Source organism: Corvus hawaiiensis, chromosome 6 (assembly GCF_020740725.1).
Source record: "Corvus hawaiiensis isolate bCorHaw1 chromosome 6, bCorHaw1.pri.cur, whole genome shotgun sequence".
Lineage (NCBI taxonomy): Eukaryota > Metazoa > Chordata > Aves > Passeriformes > Corvidae > Corvus > Corvus hawaiiensis.
This window is the reverse complement of record NC_063218.1, coordinates 40617458-40638820: the sequence shown is the minus strand read 5'-3', so window position 1 is coordinate 40638820 and position 21363 is coordinate 40617458. Positions and strand designations below refer to the sequence as shown.

Sequence of the window (21363 nt, the reverse complement as noted above, 5' to 3'; positions counted from 1 at the left end):
GGCCTTGAGGTTTTTTGATAAAAAAAAATAACCGATTACAGCCAAGAATGGTTGCAGAACCCTCTGAACAGTGAAGTCAGAATGCAAGCTTTCCCCTGAAAGAGGAGAAACTTACTTGGTGATGCTTTTCAGGGAAGCCAGAGCAGCAGTCAAGAATTATGATTGTACCACACTGCTCCTGGACAACAGTTCCATGGCAGTAAAAAGAAGAAACTGGATTAGAACTTTTTCTTTCAATTGTGAAAGGCTGAGGAAAGTCTGGAAGCAGCTCAGATTCCAGACTGCTCTAGACTAACCCAGAGATATGTCTCTGTAATTCAAATGAAATTTGAATTGAATTTTTAAATCAAAGAAAAGTAGGAACTTCAAAAAAAGCCCAAACCAACCAACCAAAGTAACCCAACAACACAAACCAACATGGAAAACCATTTATTTCATCTCTATTGTCTCCATGCAGAGCAGACCAATACAGATGAAGGGGGAAAATGCATAAGAGCAGCTGAAAAAATAGAGCTAGAAAATACAATTCTCTCTGCATTTCCAAAAGTGACAAATGTAGTGGAGCGATGCTCCATTTCCTCCCAAGGCTCTCAATCCTCAGCCCCAGGGCTGACGCAGTAGAAATCTATCAAACCCCTCCCTCCCACAAGCCCCATGCTACCTCCTACCAGGGTATCTTCCCAAGAACCACAGACTATCCATGCCTGTGATAGCAGCCAAGAAAAACAGCTCAGAAATTCTTTCTTCAGTGTCATCCACTTCACATTCCTGAACGCTGAGTATAAAATCCTGACTGTGGTTTTCAGTCTTGGCAAGGCTCAGTGCTGATGCAACAACGCCAACTCATGGGCACTCACCTGGCAATGCCTCAACTTAAATGCCAGCCTTATTTTGGGAAAGAAATCTGAGAAACAGCAGGCACAGCTTTCTGTGCAAGCCTGCTTCCTCCAGAGTCCTATTACAGGGTCTGCTTAGCTGCAGTCCCTGGGCAGGGGGAACCCCCAAAGCTACAACCAGAGGGTTAGCATACTCCCTCAGTCCCTGCAGGCTAACTGGACTAATCATCTTTCCAGGAAAGCAGGAAGTGGATGCTACCTTCAGACCTCAAGACAATTGAATGATGGAGAGAGTAGGTGGCACAGGAAGACAACTTTGTAAAAAGGAATAAAACAATTGCACTAAGCCTCCCTCCTTGTTTCTGTGGAACTAGTTACTAATGTCAGTCCAGGGAAAGGAAAGCTGAAAAAATTTCAGACAGCAGTTCCTGGGCAGACAGAACTGCAAGCATGAGCTCTCCAGCATTCACTGAAAAGCAGGACAGGAGCGGTCATAAAAAAGAACTGTGTCAACAGTTCAGGAATCTCTTAGGGAAGTAATGCCTCTGCTGTGGGCAGCATGCCTGCCTTGCTGCTCTGACCCAAATTGCCCTCTTAAGGCACGAGCCCTCTTGGTAAGGCCCTGTGCAGACTGGAGAGCTGTACTGCTTTACAAAAGCTGTTAAAAGACTGAGCTAAGTTGGTGCAAATCACACTGTGGCATCTGCTTTGTGTTCAGTGACTCCGCTAGTTCAATCAGAACTGTTTTTAAACTAATTTAAGCAAAGCAAGGATAAGCTCTAGAGAAGGGATGATCTAGTAATTGTGCACATCTGTGGCAATAAAACATCCCTGTGGAATTACAGCCTGGTCAGCCCTGTGAGCTGGGATGGAAGAAAGCACCCCAGAATTTTATTTACTTTTATTGGTCTCAATTTGCCAAAAGTTTTATCCCAAGCATCACGTAACAGAAAACTCCTCTTAGAGCATACTAATTGTCACCTTTCATATCCCTTTCTCACCTTACTTAGTATTTTCACCAGCAGTTTCAGCCTTCCCATTTAAAGGCTATCAGTATTATTTCTTATCCATTCATCCTCAAAAGATGAACTCCACCATGAGGTAAGAACCCCAGAAACAGACTACCATCTACAGCACGCTCTTAAACAGTCTACACTGGACAGAGGAAAAGCTAATCAATTATCAGTTATCAGCTGCTGACCAAGCTGTAGTGTTCAAGCACCTCTGCCGTGACAGTCTAGGGGTGCTGCAGCATGCTGGGCAGGGCTAACATGCTACACCTCAAGAAAGCTCTGAAACATGGTATGGGACAGATGGTGCCTGAATCAGGTCTCAAGAGCAGGCTCAGAGGCTTGTTCAGCTAATGGTTATGAGGAGAAGGAGCTCAGTCACAACAGCTACATGGCTTTCCCTCCAGATGTGAGCGAGCTGGTAGTATGGCAATTGAAGAAACATTTATTTATCATTTATCAGATAAACAGTGCTGGCTACTGGAGTGGTTAGGGCTGAGGCAAGTAATCTCCAAGCTGAGTCATTTAATTGTAGTGACTAACCCTAAAGTGCCTCAAGCTTTTGGCTCAATTTCAACGTAAACAAACACAGATCAAAAGAGCTGGACTGCTGAGGCCAGTACTACCTTTAGGAACAAGTGGTGTCAGTGAAACACTGGAGATCAAGTTGGAAATGGTCTCTTCCCCTCTATCTCATAGCACCATCAACTTCTCATGGATAGGGGGTCCTGGCTAAAGCTGTTTATTGTTGCTTTGTCATGCCTGTTCTGCCTCCAGCCCTTAAAGTGGTAGGAAAAATCCTTTCTCTTCATCAGCTTCAGGAATCGCCTCTGTTGTTTTCATGCAAGAGCTTGGGAGGTGCAGTTCCATCAGAATGAACGGAATGAAACATCATTCGTCCATAGTGGAGCAGTTGTTCAGTTCATTTCTGCCCAGTGTATCTTTTGCTCCATAAAAAGCAACCAACCAAAAAAAGAACAGAAGCCCTCATGTGTGGATTTTAGCAGAACAGGGATAGGAAAGCCAGGGAATGAAGTCTTGCACAGCCAGACCTCTCTCTCACCGGCTTCTCATTCTAGCAGCCAGATCTGCGCACACACACACACACGTAGGAAGTAACATTAGTGTTCCTTATTGCTTTGTAAAGCTCAGAGTCACTGTGGTGGCTCTGGGAGACATCATAAGGTCTGCGCAGAGGTCACTCAGTTGTGAGCGCGAGTAGCACCATGACTGTAATGCCTGTACACAGGAGCAGAATTTGCTGCAGGGAATTCCTGGGAAAGAAACAGCAGAATTAGGAGGAGCCATAGACCAATCCCCATAGGCAGCCGTGCAGAGCTCTCCAATGATTTGTTCTTTCCCCTTCCAAATCTACCACATGGAGAACACAACAGCTGTATGAAGTCACTAACATGGATGAGAAGATCTTCCCAGCACTCCAAGTAAAGAAGTTGGCTATAAACTGGCATGTACTTGTTCCACTCATCTGCAAGGCCCAACTCCAGGTTTCAAAATCAATTCAAGCTGATTCAGTCATGCAGCTATTCAGATACATATTCATGTCCTTTCACTCACAAGACCAGCACTTAGGCAGCATGTGCATAGACACTTTAGGGACTTCATCCAGCTAACAACTACAGTAACAGAAAAAAAACCCAAAACAATAAAATCGGCCATTCTTTTAGCACTGTCTCAGGTTTATGCTGGATTGAAGTGACTGTGTGCCTCCCACCTCTGCATATTCTGCCAACAACCTCCACCAGCACAAGAGGTTACCAACCCAAATTAACATTTCTCCACAAAATGTTCCTACCTCCTCAGATAGAACTGTGGAGCTGTTTTTTTGAGCACTGTTTCAGTCAAAATTAACTAGGTGAACCAAGGCATCTTATTTGAAGTACTGAAGTTACTTGTCTTATTACAACTAAAATAGGAGGGAACATTCAGGGGCAGCTCTGCCAGCAGATCTGAGAGGGCCTTTACTGTGGAACAGCTGGATTTGCACCTGCTACAGCCTTAATTAGACTGCAAGAAACTAAAATAATACAGGAGGGAAACCCAAATATACCGGAATATATATACCAGTGCAGAAGAGAGATTTCTGAGGTGGATACAATGACAGACCATGAAATGCTGAGTGATAAAGAGAAGAAAACTATTCTTTTTCTACTCACACAGCAACACAGTGATATCTAATAAAAAATCAATAAGCAAGAGTGTAAAAACCAAATAATAAGAAGCATCACTTAACACAGTACAGTCAAACTCTGCCAACTGCTGTGAAAAGGAGGCTGCAGAAGCCCGAACTAATGGATAGGGTCAGAAAGGAATGACAGAAGGATAGATTCACATGTGGTTAACCAGACACACACACCTCTGTGGGGCCCTGGTTCAGACAGTCCCTACACCAGTACGTGCTGGAAGCTGAAAACACAGATTGGGCAGTGGTGTCCTTACTGGACATGTTTCCGAGGAACTTGCTCTATCTGACCCTGCTACATACTGTGCCAGGACAATCTCTGGGACTCACCCAGGTGAAGGCTCTCATGTTTTAGAGGGCCTTTGTAGTCCCATAAATGCAATAGACAGCACTGCAGTCTATTTTGATTCCAGCTTTGTCCATAGGATTTGGAAAGCTGGCAGTCATGCACTTCCAGAATAGGCACAGGAAAGGGTTATATCCCTCCCCCTGGCAGCAAGAATTGCTGCAGCAGAACAGGAGGGAGCACTTACCAAGGATTCTTTTCCTCCAGGAGATCAGGCACAACATTTACCAAGGCAATGTACAGGAATCCTCCAGAAGTGAAAGGGAGGATCCAGGCTACTGTTTCTCCTGCACAAACATGGAAAGCTTTGGTTATTACTGAGACAGAGCCATGGGAAACAACACAAAAGGGAAGGAAGATACACAAGGATGACAAGCATTGCCTCCCCCTAATTCCCACAGAGGTCCCAGGGAACCTTACCTGCTCCTTTTGGTGACTGAGCACATATTGCAAAGCAGGCTCCTAGAATTCCCCCCAGAGCTGTGGAAAGCTGCATCTTGGCTGCACTCCAGCGGTCAAAGCCAGCCCGAAGTAGGATTGCAAAGTCTCCAACCTAAGAAAACCAAGAGCCGACAGTAAATAAACATGAATACTAAGCTGTCAGTCTCAAAGGCCATTTCAAACAAGGCCAGTGCTTCAAAACTGTTCTTGGTTTTCTTAGTCTCCCCAGAGGGAGCAGCCTTCAAGAAGACAAGAAAAGGTTAACCAGACTCAGACCTCCTCTTAGTAGATGAAGCACATTGTAATCCCCCTCACAATGGCAGGATACAAAGCCCTCTCACCTCGTGTGGGATTTCATGCAGGAGAATGGCCATTGTGGTTAGGAACCCAACCTGCAGCACAGAGAAAGTGATTAGGAAACAATCCCAGTACTCCTGGATGAATCCCATCAGGTCCCATACACTTACAGGGATCCAGCTGGAGCACCAGATCCCACATGACTGCAGGGTTGACTGGGAGTTTATCATTCTCACAGTCATGGTGCTCCAGCTTGGGCAATGAGAACCCCATAGCCCATCATCAGTGCTGAAGACCAAAGCAAAAATGCATTAAATGTCTCTGCCTTGTTCATGTCCCTGTTTCTGAGGTGACCACTCTTACCATGTTATTTCTGGACTGCCTTTTGAGTAGATGAGGGTAGGTGAGCTAATCCATCCCCTAATGCCAGTACAAATGACTGACATGTCCCAAATTTGAAGAAGCTCTGCATCAGAGGATCAGGATAGGGTTGGGTTTTACAGTAGCCTGTGTTTTCTTAGACAATTCCAGAAAGTAGGAAGGAACTCCTCACATTTTTTGGCTGTTTTGCATGTTGTATCACACTTGAGATAAGGCCTCTCCATTTCAGTACACAGCTGGGGACAGAAACCTTACCTTTCTGCTAACCAGGAAGCTGGCTGCTACTGCCAGGCCGTGTGTGAAGTTATCAATGGTGTTGGCCAGCAGATTGAGGTATCCACTAATCTGCAAAGAGAAAGAAGGGCCCCTGATAAAGGAAGACACGTAAGAAGATAAAAGAGAGCACATGGCTTAGACATGGGTTATGCAGTCATGATCAGATGGGAAAGGTCAGACCGTGATGCTTCTGCTGAAAATCTTAAACTATGTCAGTGCTTGAGTACACATTAAATGTAATTTTTCGTTTTAGAGTAAAACTAAGTTTTAGGGTAGGCAAGTATTGTCTGAGATTAGAATAATTACCATATGCAAATGATGAAGAGCTTTAGAAACAGAAAAAGAGAAAGGAAAAAGAAGAAAGCCAAAATTCAAGAATATACTTAATTCTAAGTCAAACCAATTTTAGCTAACACTGACTAATTTACACAGGTGACTGACTTCAAATATGACTTGATCTTGTTTTCAAGTCATGTACTTTAATATCCAACTGTTAAAATATCTCCTCTTCAAAAGCTGGCAAGAACAATGCAACAGAACAAATGCTGATGGAATGGCTTTCTATAACTAAATAAATCTTCAAGCATTGTACCAAAAAAGTTCGTGCTTGTGGGTTTGCTTTCCCTTAACAAAGAATCAAAAAGAGAAGATAGTGATGACAGTCACCAAAAAGCCACCTACTACAAGGCTGGATAGCATGTACCAGCATTTGCATATAAACGCATTTCTTAAAATTATAAGCATAAAGCAGCTGCCTTCCTCACAAGACCATCTCCATATTAGACTTCCCTGTCATTCTAACTAGGGTCACCTCCTGACAAAATCTGAGTATTTGACCTGAAGTGATTTACCATTTACCCCAGCTCTTTAGCTCATAGGTTTTTGGGGGTTTTTCCATCATATTTAACAAAAACTACTGCATGTGGGTCCTGAGATACTGCAGTTCACTATATGGCACTTCAGTTTAAATTATTATCGAATGGGTGTTAGCCCATATATCACGCTGTCTCTGGACTGCAAGAACTCCAGATACAGGGCAGTATCCAATGAGTGGAGAGACTACCTAGAAACTGTGAAGCATTAACCTCTTACTTCACCATAGCATCATATGCCAAAGTTCCACTGGACAACCACAAGTGCTGATGGACTTCATTAGCTCTTTTTGGTCTTGTGCTCTTCCCTGTTTCTATCAACTCTGCTTGGGGCACCTTTCCTGTCTGTCATTTGTATGCCACAGCTCAGGAGCCTTCTGTCAAATCTCTCTATCCAAAGCACCAGCATTCTGCAGGGCACTATTACTGCACTATCTTGGGGCACCTTTGTAGCCTCTAAATTTTTTAAAGTGCATTGATGACTAAATATGAAAATTAAGAATTAAGCAAAGCCTAGCCCACTTTTAAGTAATAATCTAAGTAACATCTCCACAATGAATGCAAAAGAAGATCCCTGCATGTTTTTTTAAGAAAAGAAACACAAATAGAAGCATGCAGGCAGACCCAAGAATGGAGCAGTTTTACTTCTCATTCTTGATACTCTCATTCCCAGACAGTCAAATATGACTGTCTAAAATTCTCCGTTTCATGCTGTTTTTTTACATGACGGCGTTTTCCCCACAGGATAATAATAATTATTCACAGAAGTTTTGCACAAAAATGCCTTCCCATACCACCGTATAGGGAAAAAATAGACTTCATGATTAAAACATTATGACTTTTTGTTGTCAGTGGCTTGGGCAAAAGCTGTCACTGAAAGAAGCAAAGCTTTGGAGTGCTCAGAAATAAATTGGGTTGATTTGACAGTTATGAGCCTCTGACATTTACATTCTGCAAATCCCTAATAGGATGTTCTCATTGCTCATAAAGAGCACAGCCAGATGAAGTGTTTATGTTCATGATTCAGAATTAATGTCACTGTGTAATAAAACATACTTCCACAAATCAACAAGGACCCCATGTGCCACAGGGAAAAAGAAAGAATAGGCAAGGCAAAAGTACTGTACACAATGTTTTTACTTGAGGGAATAAAGGCTGCAAGGAGGGACAGAATTGATCTATGTTTGCATGCAAAGAAAACCTCCCACCTGCCGTTTTCAAGCTAGGACAAATTCTAGCAGCAGCTAAAAAGCAGAAGTTCTAACATATATGCGGACAATAGTCAACTGATTACAACTTACTAATCATTAAGCCCTGAAGGGTGACTATGTTCATTTAATTAGTATCTTCCCCTTTTTGTCTGCTGAAAAAATAGGGGTTTCTGAGTGAATAGGAGAACCAAAAAAATCTGTCAGGCTATGGATTTCACTCTTTTCTTCGCGAGTACCTACTCTACTCACTCCCAGCAACACCGCTTCCCTGCACGTGCCCTGCCCAGCAGCACGGCGTGGCAGCCACGTCCCCAGCCAGGCGGAGCTGCCGGGCAGCATGCAGCGCCCGAGCTCTGACAGGGCATTACTTTGCATTCCTCCTCTACTGTCATGCTGATTTTTATGAAACTTGCAGAAATTTGATCACCCTCAAGACTCCTAACCTCTCTTGAACTCAAGGAAATTAATTATGGGTTCAAAAGTTATTGAAAATGAAGGGCAGAACAGATGGACAGACAGATGGAATGACTGCCTATGTTGTTGCCTAAGGAAACAGGCTAACAACGCAGGAGTATCTTGGTAGGTTTGATAATTTCCACCCTACTAGGAAGACGATTAAAATATTCGAATTATATGATCAGAAGGTAGAAAGTTAGAACTACACCCATTAAGTCCTTGGTTTCTAATTCATGCATATCGACATACCGTCTGAACAGATGTGTTAGGATTTTAAAGCTAGAAGAGCTCTCCATGGTTGTCTAAACCTTCCACATAACACAACTGAAAGAATTTAATTTAACTTGTGCACAAAGTTCATTGTTTCTTAAGCTATAATATACTCTGTAGAGAGCAGCTTAAACCACAGCTTAAAGCTGACAAGTGACAAAAAATCTGTTATCTCTAAGGTAAGTTGGTCCATTGGCAAGTTCCCCTCAGTTAGAGAGTTGTCTCTAAGTTCTAGTCTGCTACTGTTTGCTGTAGCTGTAACTATTCAAATTTAGTCATTCCTCTTACACGGGTATTTGCATACTCTAAGTTACCCTTGATCTGTCATGACTACAGAGCTAAAGTAAAGAAAACCACTTATCATGTTCTGCAAACTTAAAATATTATTTAATCTCTTTCCTGACTCCTTCACAAATTATCAGTAGTATTTTGGATATTTGGAATAGCACTACTGGAAAAAGTCAGATAGCTGTTTCATTACTGCTATACAGAAAGAGGAACTCTCACCTCTCCTCTTACATACTGTTTCCTACTCACCCCTCCTCTTCTGGCTGTAGCATCATAAGGGAAGAATGTGTTCAGACAATTTCCTACAGTAACCCTCATATGATTTTCCAAGGCATTGACTATGTAGAAACTATCCCTATCTTGTAAATACGATCTGCAGTCCTTCTTAATCTATTCCTTGTAATTGCATGTATCAAAACCTGTTAAAAATTTAGCACTTTTGATGAAGTTACTCAGTTTAGCTGCTATCACTGACTTCATGCAGTCACAATGTGCCATTTATGTAATGCAGTACCTGCAAATGTGAAGATACACTGTTTTTATAAATAATGACTTAGAAAAATCATATCCCACCAGTGAACAGATTTGAGGGGGGCTGCATTAAACCAGTCTCTTTTGATAACATAAAATAACAGATTTTTAATACAGCTAATATTAGCAAAGTTTATTAGAATGGGGGAGAAAGTTATGTTTTATATACATCTGTCGTGACCTTTATTAAACAATTTTATGCCTGAATAAAAGGCAGGAAAAATGTCTCATTGATAAGCATTTATCTTACATAAAATCATATCAATTAGCATTAATTACCTTTTTTTTAATATTAGCACTATGCCCTGAGTAATTGTATCTCCTATCAGTGTTTCATTTCTACTTGAAATCAGCAGTCTATAGTTCCTTATATAAACCCTTCCAAAATTAGGGCACAATGTTTCATAACCCAGTAACACTGGTGTCTTCACTACTACCACCTCTAGAAACATCCACATGGCACCTTGCCGTTTGTGCAGTGTTATGTACAAATTACATGAATGTGACAGATGTCAAAAATACTCAATGACCTCAGCATAACTTTGATGTTCTGTAGGAAGAGCTATAAAGTTACAGCAAAACAGATTTAAAATAGAAAGACTGAAGAGCCTCTGCCTGACCACATATCCAGCTTTGGGCTAGTTCATGCAAGCACACTTTCTGTTTATAGCTACTCTCGTACAATCTTGCACATTTTTATGGGCTTTCAAACTCGAATTGTAGGTCCTCCTTCACCAAAGCAGTTGTTACTCTTCCACTTGTAATGTTCACTCAGAAAAGGGTTTTCCACAATACAAAGATAGTAACATTGAACTGAAAGCAAGGCCAGTGTAAGGGTTATCCACTTCCCAATGGTACAGGACTCCTCTTCCACCTCCAGTCCTATAAGCTTGCTGATTCTCCCTTATCCCAGCACTACAGGCTGCCTGTCTACATGCCAAGCTGATTCAAGAAGTTAAGTTAGGAGAGAAACAGACCGGGGGGTGGGAGGTGGGTGTGTGGGTGTAGACAAGCAAATTCTTTGCCTGTTTAGCTCCCTGAATAGGCTCATTGTGAGGTCAGATGAGATCCAGTGCAAAGGAAGCAATGGGAAATACAGGTTTGGAGACAGAAGTGGACAAGAAGTCCTTTTTGGCAGCAGATAAACTGATAATCTGAGAAACTGAACTTTTAAGTTCTACACCGAGTAGCTTCAACACACTTCCTAAAGGTGTCAAAACACTTCCAAAAGGTGCCTTAAAAGGAAAAGTACAGCTCACAATCAGTACAATGCAGGCAGTAGGGAACAGAGAAATCATGGTGCAAAAAATCAGGCAAATGAAGACATACTGACTATAAAATACAGAGTAACAAAACATGAAAGTCTGTATTTTTGGTATCAGAATTCAGCCAAAACACACATCATCAGACTTATGCCTTTATAATACTGGCTTTGCCTCTTCTGCATACGCTGCAGTGTAGATTTTCTCCAAGTCTGCTATTTCTTCCCTGCTGTGACCAGGACAGACACTTTGACAGAGCAAAATTAACCACAACTTGAACACTGAGTTCCCCACTCAGGCACAGTTTTTTCCACACACAATTCCTGTCTAAAAAGTGAAGGGGAGTTCGTGCGTGTCTTACCTTGATTCTGTTGGGTTTTGGACCAGACTGGAGAGAGGAGCCATTACACTGAGCTCGTGTTCTTTGGGACTGGCCTGCCACCTTTGGCAGGGGGCACCCACTTCCATTGGGAATCTTTCCAGATGGTGCTTTGGAATCACAGTCCTAAGTTAGGGGAAACAAACTTGTCACTGAATTTTTTTCAGTGATGAACATGCATGAATCAGGATCAGAAATCCAACCTTCACCCTTAATCCTTTTGTCCTTACAATGTGACTCAGCAGCTTTGACACCCCAGTTTAATAACAACTGCCAGAAATGAGACAGCTTCAGAGAGCATTCTGAGATCTGCCCTGAAAGGCAACAAGAGCTAAGACCTCCCAGTCCTCAAGAGAAATATAAAGAGGAGGAATTGGAGTCACAGTCCCTTGGCATGGGTCAGGTTTCACTAGAAAGATAAGGGACTGAGCCTGCCCCGACTGTGAGCAGCTGCTGCCCAGAGAAATACAACTCCATCTGGGCAGGAGATGGGAGGGAAAAGAGTCTTGCTCTCCCCAGTGCATCAGAATAACGAAGTCTACAGAATTATTCTACATCCAGGATCATCATCTTCCAAACAACAAGACATTTATCTAAGATTTCAGCCTCTCTCTAAATGAGAAGATGAAGTTCCCTTCAGGCATTTAAGTCTCACATTGAGTCAAAGTTAACAACTAATTGCTCTTATGTAGCACCTGACCTGCAGTTTCACCTCTCAAAAGTCATGGCACAGCAAGGAATCAACAGTCTAAAGGAGCTGCAACTAGGAGTTGTGCAGATGTCTGAAGACTAGGTGCTCTTCTCTATCTTGGAATTGCCTTCTGGTACCTCATCTACATCTCCCCTTTGCAGGTGGGTGACTCCTTTGAACTTAGTATCACCCGGCCAGTCATAAACCCCTTCTACCACACAGTTACCCAAACAAACATCTGGTCCAGGACATAACCAAGAAGAAACATCTTCAAGAAGGCTGGCCCTTGTCACGACTGAGAACTCAGGAAGAGAATGAGTCATGATGGGTCAGTGGAACATGCATCAGCAAGCTGCCACCCCTCAAAGCTTACTTGAGCAAAAGTCTCATTTGCAGAGTGCTGCAGCTCCCAGTCCCCACAAAAGAGGAGCTCTCTTTTACACTTACGACATAAAGAACAAAACCAAACCAGAAGTGAGAAATCTCAGTCAAAACCACAGAACAAAAGCCTGAAGATGAAATCTACTCCTACAGACCAGAGACAAAAAAGTGGCAATGGGCAACGACAAGGTACTCACAGCTACGGGATCATTTCCTGATGCTGTCAGATAGGGCAGATAAGGTGTTTAGTACAGAGCTTCAAATATAAGAGCACTCCCTCCCCTCAGGCTGCTAACTTACCATACCAGGGTACTCCTCCTCTTTCTCTAGGAAGATCTTCTCTAGCACCAGGAAGGTCAGGAAACCAATGATCACCCAAAGACCCAAAAGCTTCTGCTGCTGAAAGCTCTGCCCTTCTCCTGAAGGACAAAAGAGAAATCTTCATGTCTCTATAAAGTACATACTTTTTCATGCAGTTCCAAGACAAAAAAATAAACGACAATAGAAAAACTCCATGCGAGGTAAGAGGAGTAAAGACATCTCAAAACAGATTAGTTTAACTCGCTCATTCTTGATCTAACAGATATCATCATCTTGAGACACTCAGAGTGAGAGCTACCATCCCTTTTTCTGCACTAGCTCAACCCAGAATATTTCCTGACAACACTGGGAATTTCCCTGAGCTCCAGAGGCAAGTGAATATTACATCAACAAAAATCCAGCAGCTATACCTACTGAGCAGCAAGCCCTGACATGAAATCTGCCATTAGTGGAATTACAGACTCACCTTCCCCTTTCTGCCACACCTCAGCAAGTTATTAAGCCCAAAGCTATAAACTTCCTTTTCAATTACAGGCAAGCTTGTGAGATGATAATGATAACCCATTCAGCCTCACTGCAGAAATGGAAATTGCATTGCAATGGAAGAACAGAACGACTCTGTAACAAGACTTACATGGGTCAAGGAAACCTTTATGCTTCAGGTCAGTCTGAGAGAAGCAAACAAGCTTAAGCAGGAAGACAGAGTAATTTGGGAACCACTGTAGAAAGTGGTGAAAAAAAGGACAGCAGGTTCTGCTGACAGTGCTAGTGCTGTGAGGAAGAAGAAGACTAAAGGCCCAGCAGATTTGAAACCCCAGGACACAGGTGCAAGAAAGTCTGGGAAACCCAGGGCATCATCTTCCCTCTCTCACATTTTCAGCAGGGAAATGACTTCTTGGTTTCTCAACAGGTGGGATGCAGCAGCACTTGCCTTCTATGATATCAGTTTGCTGAAGCAGAGAGATACAAACATCACAGGTTTCAGCAACCTTGGCTATCTGAGGGATGAAGGAGCTACACTGACACCACAAGGTCTATACCAACTCAGTGTTTAGTTTGCTGGCAAATACAAGTTTCTGCCACCTGCATTTCCTTTTTCTTTCTCTGTGCGACCCTCCAATCTTAATTATGGCTCTATAGACAATGTTCCATGATTTCTCATGGAGCAAAGATTACAACACATGAGCTCCCATAGATCAAAGCATCCAACAGAGGGGGCCCAGTTAGTGCCTAGAAAGAGGCTCTATGAGTAACACCGTTATAGGGACAGATTTGTTAAAAAGGTGCACCTGATTCCCAACTAAGATGGTGAACATGGTCATGTACCAGACCACATACACATTCATAACCTGCCATAAGGTTAAAGAAGCAATCCCTTTCCTTAAAGAAAGGACGAAGGAAAATCAACAGAGATTTACAGGAGTCCAAGGCAAGACAGAAGTCAACAGACAAGAAAACCATTCCAAGTTACTAAACATAAAGAAACCACAGCCAACTGAGGAAGCCTCTAATTTCAAAGTCTTTGGAGGACTGCTGAGTACAAAGATGAAGTATTACGTGTGTTGTTTTTTTCCTCACATCCTTCCCTAGGCATTTGCTTTTATATACTGCATGAAAAAGGATACCAGCCTAGACCAGTTTTTGGGCTGCCCCAGACTGGCTGGTCTTGGGCCTTCAAGATGGAACAGACTCAAAACGTAGCAGAAGGCATAGGACAAGCTGCTTCCAGGGACATAAGACTCTCATACCTGTTGTTGCACTGCATGTGTAGGCCCAGGCTTCAGGAAGCAAGTGCAGAAACACATTTCCCAGTAGTCCACCAATTGCAAAACTCAACAACTGCTTCAAACGGTGTGACCCAGCTAAATTAAAAAAAAAAAAAAAAAAAAAAAAAAAAAGGAAGAAAAAAGAAGCAAAAAACTGATCACTACTCAGCCAGGAGCCAAAACATCTCCAGCTGAGATTTTGCACAAAAAACCCCAAATTGGAAGCATCTGCAAAGCAGCTTTCAAAGGAGAGAGCACAGACTAACTGGAGTGCAAGAAAAAGCCCTTGCACCACTTGGCTGGGACAGAAGTGTGTGGGAGGGTCCTGAACCAAGCAGGGTGAAAAACAATTTGTACAAGCTCCATCCAGGGCTTATATTTGTCAAAGGACTCCCTTTCAAATTCACAGGTATAGACTAAAGCACCGAAAACAGACTGTCTATTTTAGAGAATAACATTTCTGTGACAAGGTCCTGTTCACCACTGTGCTGCTCTGTCACGTCCCAGGACATGTGGCTTCAGAAAGGCCAGTGCAGTTGGCAGGTTTACCTTCTGACCGCAGCGCAGCTCCTGTCTCAAGGGGGATCACCAGCAAGGGGAAGACCCCACTCAGCCCCACCATGAAGGAACCGATGAGGGAACAGATCCAAGCATCCAGCCGCTCGCTGCTGAAAAGGTGTCCCCAGGACTCTGCCTCCTTGTCACACACAGAGCCAGAACTGGCAGCAACATGACTCCTCGGGAGCTGCTGAGCTTCACAGGCCACGATCAGAAACAAGGAGAGTGTCCCATCAAGCAGAAGTTTTTGTTTTGTCATTGCTAAGTGGTCTCAGCCGGGCTGGCCAATCTCTGAAAAGGGAAGGGGGAAGCAGTCCTGAAAACATGCTCAACTCTCTGTCCCACCATCCCAGAGAAAAAGCCTTGGCCACACCAACCCCTCCCTTCAGTGTCTTAGCACAGGTATGAATACCCATGTGGAACACCTGAAACTCTTCCTGATTTCAACACAGCAGTAAAGGACAGAGAGGCTGTTTATCAATGGGTGTATGAAACTGCACAAGACATCTTGGGAAGGCATCCTGCTTTCACTATTTCCCTTCAGATGGGCTGGACAAGGACTCCAAGTACCCTTGTTCTTGCCCTTCAGCATCCCAAGGCTTCAGAAAAAGGTATTGACCAGAGATGCTACCCAGTTAAGTCTCCTCTTTGCCATGGAACAGCACCCATATAACAAATTAGGATGCAAGACAGGCAACATAACAGAGGTCTGTAAACTCATGAGTGGTGAAAAGACGGGGAACAGGGTAGATTATTCACCATCTTGTCAGACACAAGTGCTGACACCCATCCACATGGAGCCAGTCAGGGTCAGCTTCAAAACAAACAAATGTGACACTTCATCAGCAAGTAACTTGTGTAGTAGCACTTCTCCAAAAACGATGAAAAATTTTACATCAAAAGACAGGACAAGTAATAGAAAGACAAATCTATTTATTGTTAATGGTTAAACAGCTCACATTAGACTCAGGAAATTCCCTGATATGAGAGGAGTTGGAGACTGGAAGTGTACTTGAAAAATACCATATCTACTTGTCCTGTTTTTATCCTTTAGGTCTCTTAGTCAAAATCAGCACAGCTGTTAATAAGAGCTCTGCAGTCACAAGAAAACTGGAGAAGAGGGCATGTTAGAAGAGAAAAACAAAGATAATTACACTCATTGACAAATAGGGAAGGAAAGCAAATTATGTAAAGGCTGAAGTACAAATGTTCCTTCAATCTCCAGAAGAAAAAGTGAAATGTGACAAGTAAAATTAATTTGGAAATGGGAGAAAAGGGTGGGTTAGGAAAAGACAGACCTAACAAATGTTCACAAAACAGCTCTTCAGTGAGAGGTAATAACAGCATTCACCCGAAAGCATGTAAGAAACCAGTCTAATCTCTGAAGCATTAGTGACCATCTTTGAAAATTTACAGGGGTATGGGAAGGCCACAAGAAGGCTGGAGAAGCATCATGCCTCACCTACCTTTATTAAATGAAAAAAAAAGGTGGGAGAAGTTACACACCAGTAACTTCAATCCTCTGAAGGACTCTTGATCAAATTAAATGATCAGTTTGTAGTTACCTATAAAATAAGAAATTGATAAAGATATCAAAGTATTAAGTAACAGCCAGATAGAAAGGGACCTGAAATTCTCAAGACAAAATTCACAGTGTTGGAGCCAATCTAAGGGCCCACTGTGGATGAAAAGGGTGGTGTTACCACCTTGTCCCCCCACCGCTTCAGGAAGCATCACCTCTCCATGCTCACACCAGACTCCACCAGTGAGCAGCATCAGAACAAACAAGCAGGAAAAACTTTTTTAAACTCATGGCCCTTTGCCAGTTTCAGTCCCTGAACAAAAACACTGCAGGAGCAAGGCCAAGCTGCAATCAAAAGCAATCAAAAAGAAATTAAGGGACAGGGTCCCATGGCTCCTATGAAAAGAGAACACCAATCTCCAAGCACAGTGACCACGGACATCAGGAGCAGGGAGGCAAGAAGCAATCACTGAAGACACTGGCTTGGCTAGTTGTGCAAGGACCACTAATGCTATCAATTTTTTCTTACAATGGAAAAAAATAAAATCCCTCAACACAGCAAGTTCAAACCAGCTCAGGATTTTGGGGCGTCCTATTGCAGTGTTTTGATCTGGCTGCAAGAACCCCACACCTACCTGTAACCTGCTATCAAACCAATCTCAGTAAAGATCAGTACAAAACAGTACACTAAGGGCAGGGGAGGCAGGTGCGGAACCAAATGGAAATGACAGAACCGTAAGTCCAACATGCCACAAAGAACAAGCATACACTGATTGAGAAATTAGATTCAAGCCAGCAGGCTTATGTTGCTACACAAGGGTAAATGTCATCCTGGGACACAGCAGTAGCGCCATTGTAGGCCTCACACAGGTGAGACTTCAGCCAACAGGCCACATCCAGCCCCACATATTCTTCCTCATAAAACACATGCAAAAATCTGAGAAACAGCAGTGGAAAGAAACAAAAATTAAGAGTGTAGAGAGCATGACCTGGAAAAAAACCAAGGACCTGGGTGCGTTTAGATTTAAAAAGATAACACCAAAGGAACAGAACAGCCTGCATACATTGAAAGTCACAAGAAAGGGGGAAAGTGCTCAACTCTTCCTCCACATCAGTTCCAATGGTAAACAAGATTTAGCCTGAATATGAAGAAACAAATTTACCTACTGCCAAAGTGCTGATACACTAAAAAAGGTTATCTAGGATGCAGAATCTCCAGCACTGTTTTTTGTTGGGGTTTTTTTGGTTTGTTTTGGGGTTTTTTTGAATTTCGAGAAAAAAACAGCCGATGCAGATACCAATTCATCGCAAAGATTAGATCCCTACTTTGAAGTCCTTCAGGCCTACAACCCTTCCCACCCTCAAGTGGGCCTGATGGACATCCTCATCCTTTATGATGGGATTAGACCTATAAAATGGCTGAGAACTTTGTGAGGAACACACCAAAAATAAATCAGAATTATACAACTATACATGCTTATGAAGAAGCGACAAACACACACAGCTCTGCACTGATGGGAAGCAGTGCAAATCTCTTCTGCAACATCATCACAGCTTTTGAGAATCAATCTGGAAAAGTAAATACTGCAATTGATTCAACAGGTCGATTTCATGCATTTCATTCTCCACACTCACAACCCACATAAGCCCCAAAGGACACCTGAAAGGGTCTTTGAGACTCAGAGGCAGTAGCACACAGGACAAAGGGCACGTCCAGGACTCTGAAAAAGGTCTGCATACTTGGCTTCATGTCCCTCTTCCAGCCGCAAAAGGCATCAGGTTCCTCCATAAGGGGATGGTGGTGGAAAATAAATGGGTATAAAGACGTAAAAAACTGATTCCCCTAACTCACATTAATGTCGGTCAGTTTTCTGTGGCCCACAGGTTTTTATTCTGCTGTTACTCACATGAGGGAAAAGCAGCACATTTCTTTACTCCCGTGCAGTCAGACCATCATTATATCATGCCTCAGGAACAACCTCCTATCTCATGCAATAAATTCCTCATGTTTATAAAATATCTACGAGAAACTCAGTATATTGTTCAGGACACACCTGAACTGCTCCTTGTGTCCAGATAACTATTTAGAGCATATTCCCAGCATTCCATTCCAAACACATCATAACCTCATTCCAAACACATCATAACCACTTGCTCAAAAAAAGAAAAAGCACTTTTTATCTCTACAGCCCCTTTGCTTCTCCATCTCATTAGTACATTAGCAAAGTCTCTAAATGCAAACACTCAAACTGGTTGCTCCTATGACAAATATTTAAGTGGAAGAAAATAAGCAGTGAAGACATAGTCATAGGAAAAAACTGCTCAAAAGGAAAATAATACCTGTCAAAACAGTTGCAAAGGGTGGAAGAAGTCTCTACCGACCCTTAATTTTAGACAACAGCATCTGTTTTAGGAACCCAGTCAGAGAATGTCTTGGGAAATTTCTAGAGAAAGCACTGCAGGTTCTCAAGAGACATCTGTGGTCACAAGGCAGAGGCATAACCAGGTTTAGAGATGTGTTTTCTCAAGAAGGGTTTCTCACATATTTAAGAGCATGCAACTCTCTGGGAGAAAAATAGCCAGCGGGTCACTGACTTATCAGTTTTGACAATTCTCTGTCTGGGATCACAGCTCCCAGCTGTGCTTGATTCACAGACTGGTGACCATTATCACTGGCAGCACTCTCCAGAGCACCACGTGTCTGAACATTCAGGAGTCAGCTCTGCTCAGCTCCTTCTGCAACGACCACAGGACTAGAATAACCATTAGGTTTTCCCAGCCCAGAAAGAACAAATAAATGAGAATTTGCCATTTACACACTCCTGAGCAGGGGCAGAGGAAGCTGCACATCAAGCCAGGCGACCCATGAGGCTTATAGGCCCTCCCCTACCTCATAGTGCTCACTGAGCACCTCTGTACCAGGCAGTGACTGAGAAAATACGGACAAAATTAAAATGCCAAGGCAAAAACCTACTGGAAAAGAAAAAATGAAATACTGACATGATGACTATGCTTCTATCTATTACTCTTTTCCTAGATACTCTGCCCTCTCAGACCACACTCTCAATGCAATTGCTCACTGCCACATAATAACATTTTAGATGTTGTTGAAGGGAAAAAAATTAAAAGAAAAGGCTTTTTTACAAGTGTTTTGCCTGGAAGCCAGTTGCCTGGTCTTACAGTTGCAGATGAGTACTGCATGGAATGGAAAAAAGTTATTTTCCAGGGAGGAAGCATAATTTTCAGCCAAAAAATTCTACATGAGCCACCTCCCTCCATTAGCCCCGTGGAGAGTTCTGAATTCCTCCTGGAAACTCTGACCTCGGCAGAGGCACAAAAGGTCTCCAGTACTCCGTGAGCACTCCCTTCTCTCTGAATCACTGCCCATCTCCAGGGAATGGACTGCTCTGGTGGGACCCTTCCCTTTTGCCTCATCCCACTCATAAAAAACCACTCTGCACAGACTCACATTTCTGCAAATGACAGCGTGCGCAGCTAAAAGCTGAGGACGCACAGGGTTACAAACAATGGGGTATCGCAGATCAGAACAGATTACAGAGCCGGGACAAACCTACGAACTGGCAAGGAAGGCAAGTGAAACCGACTGAACACTAACGGGGCTTGAGAGACTGCGACTCCTTCCCCATCCTGCATCCTTTCATCCCTAGGATGAAAAAGGGAAGTCTGAGGACCTGGCAATGGAGTTCATTCCCTCTGGGCTAGGTGGGATTTCTCTCCTCCCAGCCTACTCTCCGTGGCAGCCCGAAGCACAGGCCAGGCAGACCGCCCCGCTCCCGCTGCCCTCCCCCAGCCCGGGCCGGGCTCCGGCCCCGCTCTCACCGCAGGCTACTAACGCGGCGGGCCCGCTCGTGGCATTGTCTCTCACATCGCGGCGGATGGGACAGACAGCGAGGGTTTTCCATTTGAGGAACGCTGAGCGATGCAAAGCGAGACATATTTGCCGCGGGGCGTATTAGTAATGAACGCTGCTCACGCACCTTACTGGAGCAGCACATTAGTTGCCGCCCGGGGTCCCTGTGCCACTGTGGCCGCGCAGACCCAGCCCCCCCGCTCCGCGCGTTCCGCGGGGCAGCCCCTGCGCCGAGACCTTCTCGCGGCATCGTCTGCCGGAGGAGGGACTTCCAAAACTTTCTCAGCTGCGTCCCGCGGGGACTGAGCTCGCAGCCCCGGACACCCCCGCAGCGGCAGCTGCACGGCGTCGCTTCCCCGGCGAGCTGCGGCAAAAGCGGGCTGCAAGGGGGGACGCGGCCCCGGGAGCCCAGGGGCAGCCGGGGCCCCGGAGAGGGCGGCGCGCAGCCCACGGTCCCGCCGGGCCGGGACACGGCTACCGGCAGCAGCGGCCCCGCCAGGCGCTCCCCGCCACGTCTTTCCCAAAGTTGTCCTTCGCTCGGCCGGGCCAGGCCTCGCCACAGCCGGACTCGGCTCCGCTGCGTGCGGCGCTGCCCGCCTCCGCTCACCCCGTCCCACCGCCGCCCGGGGCTGGGCTGAGCTCAGCTACGCTGCCGCACCCGGCCCCCACCGTCCCCCGTCGCACCGCAGCGGCCGTGACCCGGCGACCTCCGCCCCCGGCTGCGCCCCCGGGCTGCCAGCCGCAGTTACCGTGCGCCGCCGCCGCCGCCGCCGCCGCCGCCGTGCCCCGGGCCGCCGCTGCCATCCAGCCGCGGCTCGGCGCGGGCCTGCCCCGCCCGGCGGCCCCTCGGCTCCGCCTCCCCCGGCCGGCCACGTCGGTCCCGGCCTCCTCGGCTCCCTCGCCGCCGCCCCGCCGGGCGCCTGCCGCCGCTCCGCGCTTCCGGCCGCCGTGGCTGTGTCCAGCCGGGCCGGCGGGGCGGCAGCGGGGCTCCCCACGGGCGCGTCCGCACGGCGGAACAAAGTGCCGGGAAACAGCTCCTCGCGGCTCGTACGCGGTGCAGTGTCTGTACACATCGCCCCAGCGGGCTGCTGGGGCACAAGCGCGCGTGCTGTGCGAGACCCGGACTTCTGGAACATGCTTGCTGGAATGTTTTTGCTTTATTTTTTAATCTCCCTAAATGGATTATAAATTCTTTGG

General features: G+C 44.9%; 1 protein-coding gene across 4 annotated transcripts; it reads right to left on the bottom strand.

Annotated features, from left to right (window-relative positions):
• Positions 1–413: 413 nt before the first annotated feature.
• Positions 414–20988, bottom strand: SLC39A13 (solute carrier family 39 member 13). 4 transcript variants are annotated; one of them, XM_048307317.1, is made up of 11 exons: positions 20916–20987; positions 16240–16338; positions 14765–15064; positions 14198–14311; positions 12429–12547; positions 11039–11182; positions 5767–5856; positions 5175–5225; positions 4813–4945; positions 4580–4679; positions 414–3120 (listed from the first exon to the last, which is right to left on the bottom strand). In XM_048307317.1, exons 3-11 carry the CDS (start codon positions 15030–15032, stop codon positions 3045–3047), a joined length of 1095 nt encoding a protein of 364 aa, XP_048163274.1. In that variant the 5' UTR covers positions 15033–15064; positions 16240–16338; positions 20916–20987; the 3' UTR covers positions 414–3044. The 4 variants fall into 4 exon arrangements, with proteins under 4 accessions (XP_048163274.1, XP_048163276.1, XP_048163273.1 ...); XM_048307319.1 differs by lacking the exon at positions 16240–16338 and having other exon boundaries at positions 20916–20988; XM_048307316.1 differs by lacking the exon at positions 20916–20987 and having other exon boundaries at positions 16240–20081.
• Between the last annotated feature and the right edge of the window lie 375 nt (positions 20989–21363).